General features: G+C 43.3%; 1 protein-coding gene across 1 annotated transcript; it reads right to left on the bottom strand.

Annotated features, from left to right (window-relative positions):
- Nucleotides 1–11,580: 11,580 nt before the first annotated feature.
- Nucleotides 11,581–12,832, bottom strand: LOC119335532 (peroxidase P7-like). Its single transcript, XM_037607650.1, has 3 exons — nt 12,554–12,832; nt 12,272–12,469; nt 11,581–12,144 (listed from the first exon to the last, which is right to left on the bottom strand). Exons 1-3 carry the CDS (start codon nt 12,830–12,832, stop codon nt 11,581–11,583), a joined length of 1,041 nt encoding a protein of 346 aa, XP_037463547.1.
- Between the last annotated feature and the right edge of the window lie 671 nt (nt 12,833–13,503).

The raw sequence follows: 13,503 nt of genomic DNA, 5'->3' as shown, positions 1-13,503 counted from the left end.
TAGCAAATGTGCTTCTATGGTTGCTACTCAAGCTGAGCAAGTACTCAAAGCTCAAAATGAATTGCTTGATGAATTAAATAATAAAAATGACTTTGCTGTTAGAGTGGCTACTAGAACTAGTATAATGACTCAGGAACCTTTGTATCCTGAAGGCCACCCTAAGAGAATCGAGCAAGATTCTTAGAGAAATAAATTAGAGGCACCTAGTTCTTCTAAAAAGAAGAAGAAGAAAAACGATAGAACTTTGCATGCTTCTAGTGAACCTACCGTAGACACACCTGAGAATCCCAATGATATTTCTATTTCTGATGCTGAAACACAATCAGGTGATGAACATGAACCTAGTGATAATGTTAATGATAATGTTCATGTTGATGCTCAACCTAGTAAAGACAATGATGTAGAGATTGGACCTGCTGTTGCTCTTGATAACCCACAATCAAAGAATCAACGTTATGATAAGAGAGATTTTGTTGCTAGGAAGCATGGTAAAGAAAGAGAACCATGGGTTCAAAAACCCATGCCCTTTCCTCCTAAACCATCCAAGTCAAGGGATGATGATGATTTCGAGCGCTTTGCTGAAATGATTAGACCAATTTTCTTACGTATGCGCTTAACTGATATGCTTAAAGTAAATCCTTATGCTAAGTATATGAAGGATATCATCACAAATAAAAGAAAGATACTGGAAGCTGAAATTTCCACCATGCTTGCTAATTACACTTTTAAGGGTGGAATACCAAAGAAACTTGGAGATCCGGGTGTACCAACTATACCATGCTCTATTAAAAGAAAATATGTTAGAACTGCTTTATGTGATCTTGGAGCCGGTGTTAGTGTTATGCCTCTCTCTTTATATCGTAGACTTGAATTGAATAAGTTGACACCTACTGACAATGGCTGATAAATCAACTGCTATACCTGTCGGTATTTGTGAGGATCTGCCTGTTGTAGTTGCAAGTGTCACTATCTTAACGGACTTTGTTATTCTTGATATTCCTGAGGACGATAGTATGTCTATTATCCCTGGTAGACCTTTTCTTAATACTGCAAGGGTTGTTATTGATTGCAACAAAGGCAATGTCACTTTTCATGTTAATGGTAATGAGCATACGGTACACTTTCTGAGGAAACAATCTTAAGTTCATAGCATCAATTCTATTAAAAAAGTTCCAACTATTTTTTTGGAGGTTTTGAATTTCCTCTCCCTACTGTCAAGAAAAAGTATGATATTCTTATTGTTGGGGATTTTCATATCCCCGTTGAGGTAACTTAGTGTTATTCGAAATTTCTCCGGTTCCGTGTTATTCAGAATGAGTTTGTTAACAAGACTTGATTAACCTTGTTAGTGGGTTCATTTTGATGATCACGAGATGGATGAAACTAGAAGGCACAACCTTCTGTACCCTCTTTTTACTTTCTGTTATTTAGATTAAATAAAGCAAAAATAGTATTATTCGTCTGTTTTCTGAATTATCCGTGCATTAAAAAAAATAGTTCGAAAATAAAAGTGCTCCAAATGCCCTGCAAATTTAGTATGATTTTTTCTGGAATATTTGAGGATTTTAGGCACTGAGAACACCGCAGGAGGGCCAAGCACCAGGCCACGAGAGAGGAGGGCGCCCTACCCCTGTAGGGCGCGCCCCCTGTATCATGGGCCCCTGGTGGCTCCTCTCCACTTATGCCAGCACCCACACACTTCATCTTCTACCCAAAAAAAATCCCCATCCAGCTCAAGCACGAGTTCTAGCTCGTTTTGCTGTGATTTTTGATCTCTTAGCTCAAAGCTCCATTCACAAAACTGCTTTGGGAGATTGTTGCTTGGTATGTGACTCCTTCATTGGTCCAATTAGTTTTTGTTCTAGTGCTTTATTTGTTGCAAATTTTTGCTGCATAGGTGACCATGTTCTTGAGCTTGCATGCTAAATTTTTGAGGTCCCAAGCAATTCCAATGCATGATATAGGCTCTAGACACATGTAGGAGTAGTTGCTATCAATCTTGTTTAGTTTTATTCACTTTTATTTTGAAGTTTCAGAAATTTTCAGAAAATGTTAAGGAGGCTCTTTAAAGGCTCTTCTAGCCAAAGTTCTCAGGAAAAACAAGCCAAAGAGAAGGAAAAAGCCAAGTATAATCTTCCTCGCTTAGCGGAAGTACGGTCGTGCGAATGGCCATGTGAGGATTTCTTGAAAGATGCCAGAATTCATGAAGACTTTTATTTTTTTGGGACTGCAGGCCTCACCGGTTTCATCAACGACCGAATCGATCAAAAAACGTCTTGTCACGCCGGAAGCGGTGAACAACCATCCAGCTCAAGCTTTTACTCCAGAACCTGAACTTGAGCCGGAACCTGAACTGGACCCTTATCGTGCATCATCTGTCCAGTGGGATCCAGAGATGACCAGCCACTGGTATCCTGATTACACCTCCCACTACACCGGGGAGAGTAGCGGCGGTCCTTGGTATTAGACCAACTTAGGCCAAAAGCCTAAGCTTGGGGGAGTACGTATTTCTCACCGACTTTACATTCATGTTCACATACTAGTCATCGGTGCTCATACTCTTTCATTGTATTATCCATGCTAGTTTAAATTTCTTTTTCTAGTTTTCTTCTTGTGTGTTTGATAAACTTTAAGAAAAACAAAAAAAATTAGTTAGTTTAAATTCTATGCTTGTAGTAGAAATTAAAATGAAAACCCAAAAAGACTTCTAGTTCTTCTTCCTACTTGTTGGGAGCTTTCCCGTGTAAATAGTTTTATTTTCTTTTCTTTCTTTTGGGGGTCGAGAAGACTATATTGAAAATGCTTAGTGGCTCTTATATGCATGATTGTTTAGTTAACTTAGATCCCATATTACTTGTCTTCTCTCTTGAGTTGAATGCTTGCAGATTCCAGCTTAGTCCAATGCACGTACACTCTTATTATTATACACATCGTTCGGTCGTGCAAGTGAAAGGCAATAATGACGATATATGATGGACTTATTGGGATGAGAAAAGCTGGTATGAACTCGACCTCTCTTGTTTTTGTAAATATGATGAGTTCATCGTTCCTGAGTTAGCTATTATGAAGTAAACATATTTGCAATGACATTTAGAGATTATAGTTGCTTGTGCCATGCTTGATTAGGTATGAGTTATAATGGTTTACCTTGCGTGCCAACATGCTATTAGAATGATTATGATGTGATATGATGGGATGGTATCCTCCTTTAAATGAATTGAGTGACTCGACTTGGCACATATTCACGCATGTAGTTGAATCAAATCAACATAGCCTTCATGATATTTATGTTCATGGTGGATTATATCCTACTCATGCTTGTACTCGTTGTGAATTAATTTTAATGCATGTTTACGACTGTTGTCGCTCTCTCAGTTGGTCCCTTCCCAGTCTTTTGCTAGCCTTCACCTGTACTAAGCGGAAATACTGCTTGTGCATCCAAACTCCATAAACCCCAAAGTTGTTCCATATGAGTCCACCATACCTACCTATATGCGGTATTTACCTACCGTTCCAAGTAAATTTGTATGTGCCAAACTCCAAACCTTCAAATGAAATTCTGTTTTGTATGCTCGAGCAGCTCATGTTTCAACTAGGGATGCCTTTATCTTCCATGCTAGGAGGGTTATTCTTAAGAGGAGTGGACTCCGCTCCTCATTCACGAGAAAGGGCCGGTAACCGGGATGCCCAGTCCCATGATCCAAAAAGATCAAAGCAAATCAAAATAATTAAACAAAACTCCCCTAGGGCTGTTGTATGTTGGAGGCACTCGTTGTTTCGAGGAAGCCATGGATTGATGCTTGTTGGTGGTTGGGGGAGTATAAACCTTTATCATTCTGTTTGGGAACTGCCTATAATGCATGTAGTATGGAAGATACAACCATCTCATAGTTGTTGCGTTGACAGCAAAAGTATGCCGCTCAAAATGTTATTCAATCTCTATTTAAAAATCGAGCTCTGGCACCTCTACAAATCCCTGCTTCCCTCTGCGAAGGGCCTATCTATTTACTTTTATGTTGAGTCATCACCCTTCTTATTAAAAAGCACCCGCTGGAGAGCACACTGTCATTTGCATTCATTATTATTGGTTTATATTGGGTATGACTTGACTGGATCTCTTTTACCATGAATTACAATGTTTAGTCAGTCCTTGATCTTTAAAGGTGCTCTGCATTTATGTTTTGCGGTCTCAGAAAGGGCTAGCGAGATACCATTTTGTTATATCATGTTATGATTATTTTGAGAAAGTGTTGTCATCCGAGTTTTATTATTATAGCTCGCTAGTTGATTATGTTATTGATATGAGTAATTGTGAGACCTATGCGTTATTGTTAGTATGGTTAGTTCATAATATTTGCTGAAACTTGAATGCTGGCTTTTCATGTTTACAACAACAAGAGCAACAGAGTTTGTAAAAGTTTTTCTTTATCAGTTTCAGTTTATCAACTGAATTGCTTGAGGACAAGCAAAGGTTTAAGCTTGGGGAGTTGATACATCTCCAACGTATCTACTTTTCCAAACACTTTTGCCCTTGTTTTGGACTCTAACTTGCATGATTTGAATGAAACTAACCCGGACTGACGCTGTTTTCAGTAGAACTGCCATGATGTTGTTTTATGTGTAGAAAAGAAAAGTTCTCGGAATGTTCTGGAAATCCATGGAGGCACTTTTCAAAGTTAATAAGAATTTTTGGCGAAAGAATCAAGGCCAGGGGGCCCATGGGCTGTCCACGAGACAGGGGGGCACCCCCCCTAGGGCGTGCCCTCCTATCTCGTGGGCCCCCTGGACACCTCCCGACCTCAACTCCAACTCCATATATACCTTCTCGGGGAGAAAAAAATCAAGGGAGAAAGTTTCATCGCGTTTTACGACACGGAGCCGCCGCCAAGCCCTAATCTCTCTTGGGAGGGCTGATCTGGAGTCTGTTCGGGGCTCCGGAGAGGGGGATTCGCCGCCGTCGTCATCGTCAACCATCCTCCATTACCAATTTCATGATGCTCATCGCCGTGCGTGAGTAATTCCATCGTAGGCTTGCTGGACGGTGATGGGTTGGATGAGATTTACCATGTAATCAAGTTAGTTTTGTTAGGGTTTGATCCCTAGTATCCACTATGTTCTGAGATTGATGTTGCTATGACTTTGCTATGCTTAATGCTTGTCAGTAGGGCCCGAGTGCCATGATTTCAGATCTGAATCTATTATGATTTCATGAATATATGTGTGTTCTTGATCCTATCTTGCAAGTCTATAGTCACCTATTATGTGTTATGATCCGACAACCCCGAAGTGACAATAATCGGGATACTTCTCGGTGATGACCGTAGTTTGAGGAGTTCATGTATTCACTATGTGTTAATGCTTTGTTCCGGTTCTCTATTAAAAGGAGGCCTTAATATCCCTTAGTTTCCGTAAGGACCCCGCTGAACACGGGAGGGTAGGACAAAAGATGTCATGCAAGTTCTTTTCCATAAGCACGTATGACTATTGACGGAATACATGCCTACATTACATTGATGAACTGGAGCTAGTTCTGTGTCACCCTATGTTATAGCTATTACATGAGGAATCGCATCCGGCATAATTATCCATCATTGATCCATTGCCTACGAGCTTTTCATATATTGGTCTTCGCTTATTTACTTTTCCGTTGCTCCTGTTACAACTACTACAAAAACCGAAAAACATTTATCTTTGCTTTTGCTACCGTTACCATTATTATCATACCACTTTTGCTACTAAACACTTTGCTGTGGATACTAAGTTATCCAGGTGTGGTTGAATTGACAACTCAACTGCTAATACTCAAGAATATTCTTTGGCTCCCCTTATGTCAAATCAATAAATTTGGGTTGAATACTCTACCCTCGAAAGCTGTTGCAATCCCCTATACTTGTGGGTTATCAGCTAGTGGCAAAAGGGTATACACAGAGAGAAGGCATTGATTATAAGCAAACCTTCTCTCCTGTGTCAACTAAGGATTCTTTTAGAATCATAATGGCATTAGTAGCTCATTACGACCTAGAACTACACCAAATGGATGTTAAAACGACATTTCTGAATGGTGACTTAAAAGAAAACGTTTACATGGCTCAGCCAGAAGGCTTTGTTGTGGAAGGGAAGGAACATTTAGCACGTCGTCTAAAGAAATCAATTTATGGCTTGAAGCAAGCTTCAAGAGAGTGGTATCTCAAGTTTGATAAAATTATCAAAAACTTTGGTTTCACCGAAAATGTTGTGGACAACTGCATACACGTTAATTTTAAAGGCAGTAGGTTCACATTTTTAGTCCTATACGTTGATGACATATTGTTGGCATGTAGCGATAAGGATACACTGCATGAGACCAAGAATTTTCTATCATCCAGTTTTGATATGAAAGATCTTGGTGAAGCCTCGTATGTCCTTGGCATCGAGATTCACCGAGATAGGTCCAGAGGAACATTAGGACTATCTCAAAAGGCATACTTTGAGAGAGTACTGAAAAAAATTCAATATGAATAAGTGCTCACCCTCACCTGCTCCTATAGTTAAGCGCGATAAGTTTGGAACATTTCAATGTCCGAGGAACCAATATGAAACTGATCAGATGAAGTCGGTTCCTTATGCTTCAGCTGTAGCATCATGAATGCTCAAGTGTGTACACGCCCAGATTTATGTTTTGTAACCGGGATGCTTGGCAGATAGCAATCAAATCCAGGATCGGACCACTGGAAGGCCGCAAAGAAAGTCTTGCATTATATGCAAGGAACTAAGGATTTCATGCTTACATATAAAAGAACTGATAACCTAGAAATTGTTGGTTATTCAGACTCTGATTTTGCCCGGTGTGTGGATAGTAAGAGATCCACGTTAGGTTATATATTCACACTCGCGGGAGGAGCTATATCATGGAAAAGCTCCAAACAAACGATAACTGCTGGATCTACGATGCAAGCAGAATTTGTAGCATGTTATGAGGCCATCAGGCAGACTGTATGGCTAAAGAATTTTATTCCCGGACTTAAAGTGGTTGACAGTATATCTAAACCAATTTTATTATACTGTGATACGAGTAACAATAGGTCAAGTGGTGCTGCCAAACACATTGACATAAAGTATCGTGTTGTGAAAGAGAAAATCAAGGATCAAATAATTGATGTTAAACATATAAGAATGGAGCATATGCTTGCGGATCCGCTAACAAAAGGCTTACCACCCAGTATTTTTTTGTGAGCATGTTGTCGGCATGGGACTACCGGAAGCCTTACGATTCTGGAATAAGAGGACCACTAAAATAAACCACTCCCCAATTAGCAAAATGTTTTCCATTTCGAAATAGGCGGGTGTGCTATAAGTGTTGAGGTTCTATGGCGTTTCGAGTTGTTGTAACACCTCACTTTGATACATCATTTCTATGTAGAATGGACGAATGAAGTTAAGCCTAACGATCAAGGGGGAGAATGTTGATTTTGATCTAACGGCTTAAACAAGCCAGTTAGATCTATAGTTTAACAGAAAATAAAATAAAGGGATAACGATAAGTGCAGGGGTCCATGTACCAAATACGTGAGCCTCGATCAGAACTAACGCGCCCTGATCGGGGGCGCCCAAAAACCAACTCAGGTTTTGGGTCCCCTGTCGCCAGTGCCATATTAAAAGGATACAGTAGAGAGCTGGCCACATGCGCGATCACAATTCACGTAAGCTTTACTCTCCTCCCGATATTCTCACCCCATCCGATCAGGGGGAGCGCTGCAGCGACGGGAAGACCTAAGCCAGCCGCCCCCGCTGTCCCCGGCCAGTCCCGGTGGCGTCTTCACTAGTAGAAAACGGAGCTTTAAAACCGGTTTGTAAGGGCCTTTAGTGCCGGTTATGGAACCGGCACTAAAGTGTGGGCACTAAAGCCCCCCCCCCCCCTTTAGTACCGGTTCGGCACGAACCGACGCTAAAGTACCACCACATGGCGTGAGCTCGCGCCCTAATATGGGGGACCTTTAGTACCGGTTGGTGTTATTTTTTTTTGAAAATTTTGAAAAAAAAATTGATTTTTTTTCTATTTTTAATTTTTCTGGATTATTTGATGATTTAGTCTCTAATCACCTCTCTTAACTGCTCAAGTGTGGATCACTCATTCCAAATCATCTAACTTCCCGACCGGTCACCCATCCCTCTCACTACTCCAGCCCGAGCATGCTTAACTTTTGGGTTCTATTCTCCTTCGTTTCCGAGTCTGCACTTGTTGTTTTCCTGACAATAGTAAGATGTCAATCCTATTAACCCTCAGGAGTTTAGCTTGAGCATGAAGTCACACATTTCACCGTTTGAGTTTGAAACTATTATTCTAAAAAAACAGTAATTATTTAGTAACGCTAATATTTCTTGAATAAGTTTGACCATAGTTTGACCATAGTTTGACCAAAATTCAAAAAATTGAAATAATTATTTAGTAACACTAATATTCTTGAATAATTATGTAGTAACATTAATACTTCTTGAATAAGTAGTTTGACCAAATTTAACCAATTTTTTTTTTAAAAACTGAAATTTGACCATATCTTTTTTTCCTTTTCGAATTTGAGGATTCTAAAAAATTCCAAACAGGCCGTAGGCCGTCTCCATCGGATGCGGATTTTCGTGCTGAATTTTTTGATATATTATACGTTTTTTCCGACATCGTATGCAAAAGTTATAGCCGTTTTACATTTTCCCTACACTTTTTGCAAAACATGTCCAAATTTAAGTTTTCAAATTTTCCTAACTAGTAGGTATAGTAATATAACTACCTCTCGAAGGATTTTATTTTTTGAAGTTTTTATCATTTTCTTCTGATTTTTTCAAAACTGAAATGACGATACACCGGGGGGGGGGGTAGAGTTTGAAATTGGCCCCTTTAGTACCGGTTCGTGGCATGAACCGGTACTATAGGTTAGACCTTTAGTACCGGTTGGTAACGCAAACCGGTACTAAAGGGGCTCGTGGGGACCCGGCCTGACGCCAGCCTGCCACTACCCCTTTAGTACCGGTTCGTGGCACGAACCGGTACTAAAGGCTCAACACGAACCGATACTATTGATCGCAGCCACGAACCGGCACTATTGATCACATTAGTGCCGGTTTTTTTACAAACCGGCACTAATGTGCTTCACATTTGACCCTTTTTCTACTAGTGCTTGAAGGAATCAGGACATCGAGAAGAACCTCTGCTTCGACTACATCACCCCTGCGTCACACCTGCACCGAGCAGGCCATCATGTCCACTCCTGTGACATGTAAAGAAACCCTAAACCCATCTCTGTTCTTGATTATTGTGTGATCTAGATGAAATCAGTTCCTGCTAATGGCATCTCAGAGATGCATAATTATTCCAACATGTGGTGTCCTCCGAGTCATTCCTTAGCATCGTTTTGGATAAAAGACTACTTAGATGTCTTGGTTGGGCACTTTGGCTTTGTGATGGAGCGGCTCGGAAGAGGCCAGTGGTGGTGGCGCATCGCTCGGGTGTTAGCTGCTGCCTGCTGCTCAGGCGTGAGTCTCTAGGAGGGCAAAGTACGCCGTCGCCGATACTTCCACATGTCACCTCCCTTTGGGATTCGTTGGATCCTGCCATCCACCTTCCCAATCTTCTAGGCACTTATCGGTGGGGGGTACGTTGTCCCCGGCATTCGGGAGACATGGTTGTGCTACGGGAGTGTCCGCCACTGGTCGAGACGCAGCCATGATACTCTACTTGGGCAAGTCGTTTCCTTTTTTTCTTGTCATGTTGTTGTCCTGGATAATCTTTGATTAGCGTTGGCTAATTTTTTAAAAATAATACATTTTATTCATTAATTATCAGAAATAATACATCAAAATTTTATTTTTTAAAAATAATACGGCCTCGTCTTGCCAGAGGACAACTACACCTTATCGTCCAACTGCTGGATGACTGAGTCCAGTCGGCCTATAGGTGGACAACACGACAGGTGGCCAGTCCTCCACGTGGCGGCCGAAGATTGGCCCGGCCACGTCGCAGCGCTCCTCCTTGTCCCTGCATCGACCGTCGGTGGCTGGGGCCCAAACGACAGGGTCCAGTCGTCCTATTGGTGGACGATCGTCCTCCTTGTGGACGACAGGGTCCCAGCCCTGGGGTCACCAACTCCTTCCCTCGCCCAGCTCCTTGCCTCGCGCGAGCTTATCCCCTCCTCTGTGTTCTCTTTCTGTTCTTCCTTCTTCTTTTTTCCACCTAAACCCATTTATACACCAAAGTGAGCCATTTTCTTCTCGATTTGCCATCGTAGATACGTTGTAGATAGTTGGGGGAGGCAAGGGAGACATCGATCTAGTGATGGGGTAGCTCATGGTGGTCGTGGTGAGCATTTTTGTGGAGGTGGTGGAGATGGTGGTGACAATTTTGTGGAGGTGGTGGAGATGAACTGGTGAAGCTGCGGCAGTGTGGTGGAGGTGAAGCTCCGGCTCCGGTGATTGAAGGCCGCCGTTTGTCGTCGTTGCTTCGCACGCTTCAAGGGTGTTGTATGCCAAAGGGCGTTGTACTAGTTGTTTGGCTATCCTGATAGGAGAAATGATACACCCTTTCATGGTGTATTATATAAAGAAGAATGATGATTCCGAGCGAAAGCATTACTCTAATCTCGATCACAAATGCACCTATTGTTAGAGTACGTAATGGACCTAATAGGCCCATTAGTCTTAGAATTAATTAGAGATAAGGGTCGCTTGCTTAGGGATCAAGTAAGCCTTGCTTGGGAGTCAAGTAAACCTCTTTATATAAAGAGAGGAGATGTATCAATCTAATGAAGCAAGAATTAAGAAGGAAATCCCTTCCCTCTTGCCCGGCCGTGGGCAAAAAGGCCCCCGGCCGGCCCTCTCGTGCCCTCCTTCTAGCAGCCACATAACACCTATGAATAGTTAATAAATAGTAAAAACAATAAAAAAATCTGAATTTTTTGTAGATGAACAAGAACAAGTTTTCTAACATCCTGCAAAATTTCACTCTGAGAAGACATCCGTGGAGCTGTGTGCAAAAAGCACAAAAAAAGAGTACTCCAAAATGCGTCCTTTTTAGCCCTGAATTTTGTTTCTTTGTACAGGCCTCCAAGGATGTCTTTTCAAAGTGAAATTTTGCAGGATGTTAGAACTTTCGTTGATGTTCGTCACAAAAAATCTCAGATTTTTTTTTACTATTTGTTCAGTATTTACAATTCATGCAGGTGCATTTATGCTTGAGATTAGATACCCCATGTCTGATTCCAAGCTAATTTTGATGTGTGAAGATGAAGTTCAAATTTAGACAACGAAATTTTGTATAATGAATAACTTAAATTTCCATGTAGCATACAAAAATAAAAGTTGTTGTTGGGATATTTTAGAATCAAGTTCAAATTCTATCAGAACCAAATTTGAAATTTAATCAAATAAACTGAACTCAATTCTGCCAAAAAAGTAACAACAAGTGGTTGATAACAGAAAATTCTCGGCGTACAGTGAACTTATTACAGAGGTGAGATTTAAACGAAAATAATAATTAGTTACACAAACTTTTTAAGATACATTCCTTGCTTTTCCGCAAGTTGCTTGTTTTGCAACCTGGAAGTCTGAGAGGGATCAGCTGCTGTTGACAACCCTGCAGTTGCGCCTGATCTCGCCGGCATTCCCGGTGAGCGGGCTGATGTTCCCCATCTTTATCATGGCGGCCACGAAGTCGGAGAAGAAGAGCGCGCTGTTCGAGCTGTACTGCCGCACCAGATCGTCCTGGGCGGCGCCATTGAAGAGCTCCTGGTCGGAGTGCAGCAGACCCCGCCGCGCGACGAGGTTGGGGTAGTAGGCGTTGTCGAAGACGAACCGCGTCTGGGTGTCGAGCGGCGTCAGGTTGGTGTCGCCGGAGCCCGTCGGGGTGGAGCAGCCGCGCCGTAGCTCCGCGGCGAACGCGGGGTCGATGTTGGTGTCGTTATAGATGTGATCCCGGAAGAAGACACACTGCGAGAAGCCGATGGTGTGCGCGCCGGAGAGCGCCGTGAGGTCGCGCGGGCTCAGGCTCTTGTTGGCGAACGACTGGATGAGCTCAGTGAGGTTCAGCGACGGTCCTGGGAGGTCGCTGTTCGCTCCGTCCAGGCTCGACGTCGTCGAGTCCCGCCGGCCCAGCGGCACCGCCCAGCTTGGCCCGCCGAGCTGCGGTGCGTGGCAAGATACACATGCATGAGTGTGGTCTGTAACTGTACCTAGTGTAGTAATGTACGTCTATACACTATACACATGTATGGAGAACATGTACGCCATGCACGAACGAGGTACGTACCAGGACTGTGCCTTCCCGTGCGGCCAAGGCGAGGATGTCAGCGCAGGAGACGACGCCCGGGCAGACGTACTCCACGTTCCTCTTGATGTCGTCGATGACCTCAAAGCCGCGGACGGAGTTGACGTTGGGGAAGGCGGTCTTCTCGCCGGTGAAGTTGGTCGCCGGCACGTCGTCCAGGAGAATGGACCCGTCGCAGCCCTGAGAAAAACATACATGCATGATCTTGACGTGATCACGAATGTAACCTCGTACGTGCATGCATGCATGATTAGTGTATTTTACCTGAACGAAGCAGTCATGGAAGAAGAGGCGGAGGAGGGAGGCGCCCATGCGGCGCTCCGTGAGGACGGCCTTGATCATGCTCACGCGCACGATGAACCCCAGAGGAGGGCAGCTCTGTTCATAGAACCTCGGATCCAGCTGCCCGTTCCCGTTCCCGTTCCCGTTGCCCTGCCCGTAGCCGTTGTCGTTGCCGTTGTCTTGCCCGTAGCCGTAGCCGTAGGCGGCGGAGCAGAAGAGGGAGAGAGCAACAATGCACTGCCAGACAGTGGACGAAGCCATGGGGGCTCACAAGTCACAACAATGTTAAGCTCCCAAGTCTCAAGAGAGCTAGTTAGGGAGGCTTTCTTTGGAGCTGAGCTGAGCTGATGAAGTGTTGTGCATCCATGATGCCCTATTTATAATGCTCTTCCGCTTCCATACACATAACTCTAATTTTTTGCCTCTGCCATGTGAGAATATGCTGACAAGGTGGCACGATAAGTTTCGTCCTAGCTAGATTCCTGAAAATAATCAACCGTCGTTTGGTGCAACTACGGGGAGTTGCCGGCACAGACATTGTTAAACGAAGAGCATGCCAAACTTTCAAGGTGGCTGGACCACGTAGGGACTACAAGTAAACACGGCGCGCTCTATATTGCATAGGAACGGTGAGTGGCGGTGACACGCGTAGCCTCGGCAGAGGCAGAGGCAGGCATATATCGGCCGTGAGATGTGTTGGCCGTACGGTAGAAGCTTAATTAGCTGGCGCGACTGGCGGTCAACTAACCATGAGAATGTCGTTGAGGTGTTATTATCAGCATCAGTAAACTACAGTAGTCAACAGCATGCACATGCAAGCGCACATTACGCAACAGTACGACGACGAATGTTCAGTCTCTACTCTCTATATGGTGAGCAAGACAAACGGAGCCGGAGGCAACTACTTTACACGTACGTCGCCCCATCTAGCT

The sequence above is a fragment of the Triticum dicoccoides genome, chromosome 7B (genome assembly GCF_002162155.2).
Source record: "Triticum dicoccoides isolate Atlit2015 ecotype Zavitan chromosome 7B, WEW_v2.0, whole genome shotgun sequence".
Lineage (NCBI taxonomy): Eukaryota > Viridiplantae > Streptophyta > Magnoliopsida > Poales > Poaceae > Triticum > Triticum dicoccoides.
This window is presented reverse-complemented; position numbering and strand designations above follow the sequence as displayed.

What these genes read in the sequence shown, in the direction of transcription:
- LOC119335532 (XM_037607650.1), bottom strand. Translation starts at nt 12,832, where the DNA reads ATGGCTTCGTCCACTGTCTGGCAGTGCATTGTTGCTCTCTCCCTCTTC. An exon ending in TCCATGACTGCTTCGTTCAG is followed by an intron (nt 12,470 to 12,553) that starts GTAAAATACACT and finishes TGTTTTTCTCAG; the next exon opens with GGCTGCGACGGGTCCATTCT. An exon ending in CACGGGAAGGCACAGTCCTG is followed by an intron (nt 12,145 to 12,271) that starts GTACGTACCTCG and finishes CACGCACCGCAG; the next exon opens with CTCGGCGGGCCAAGCTGGGC.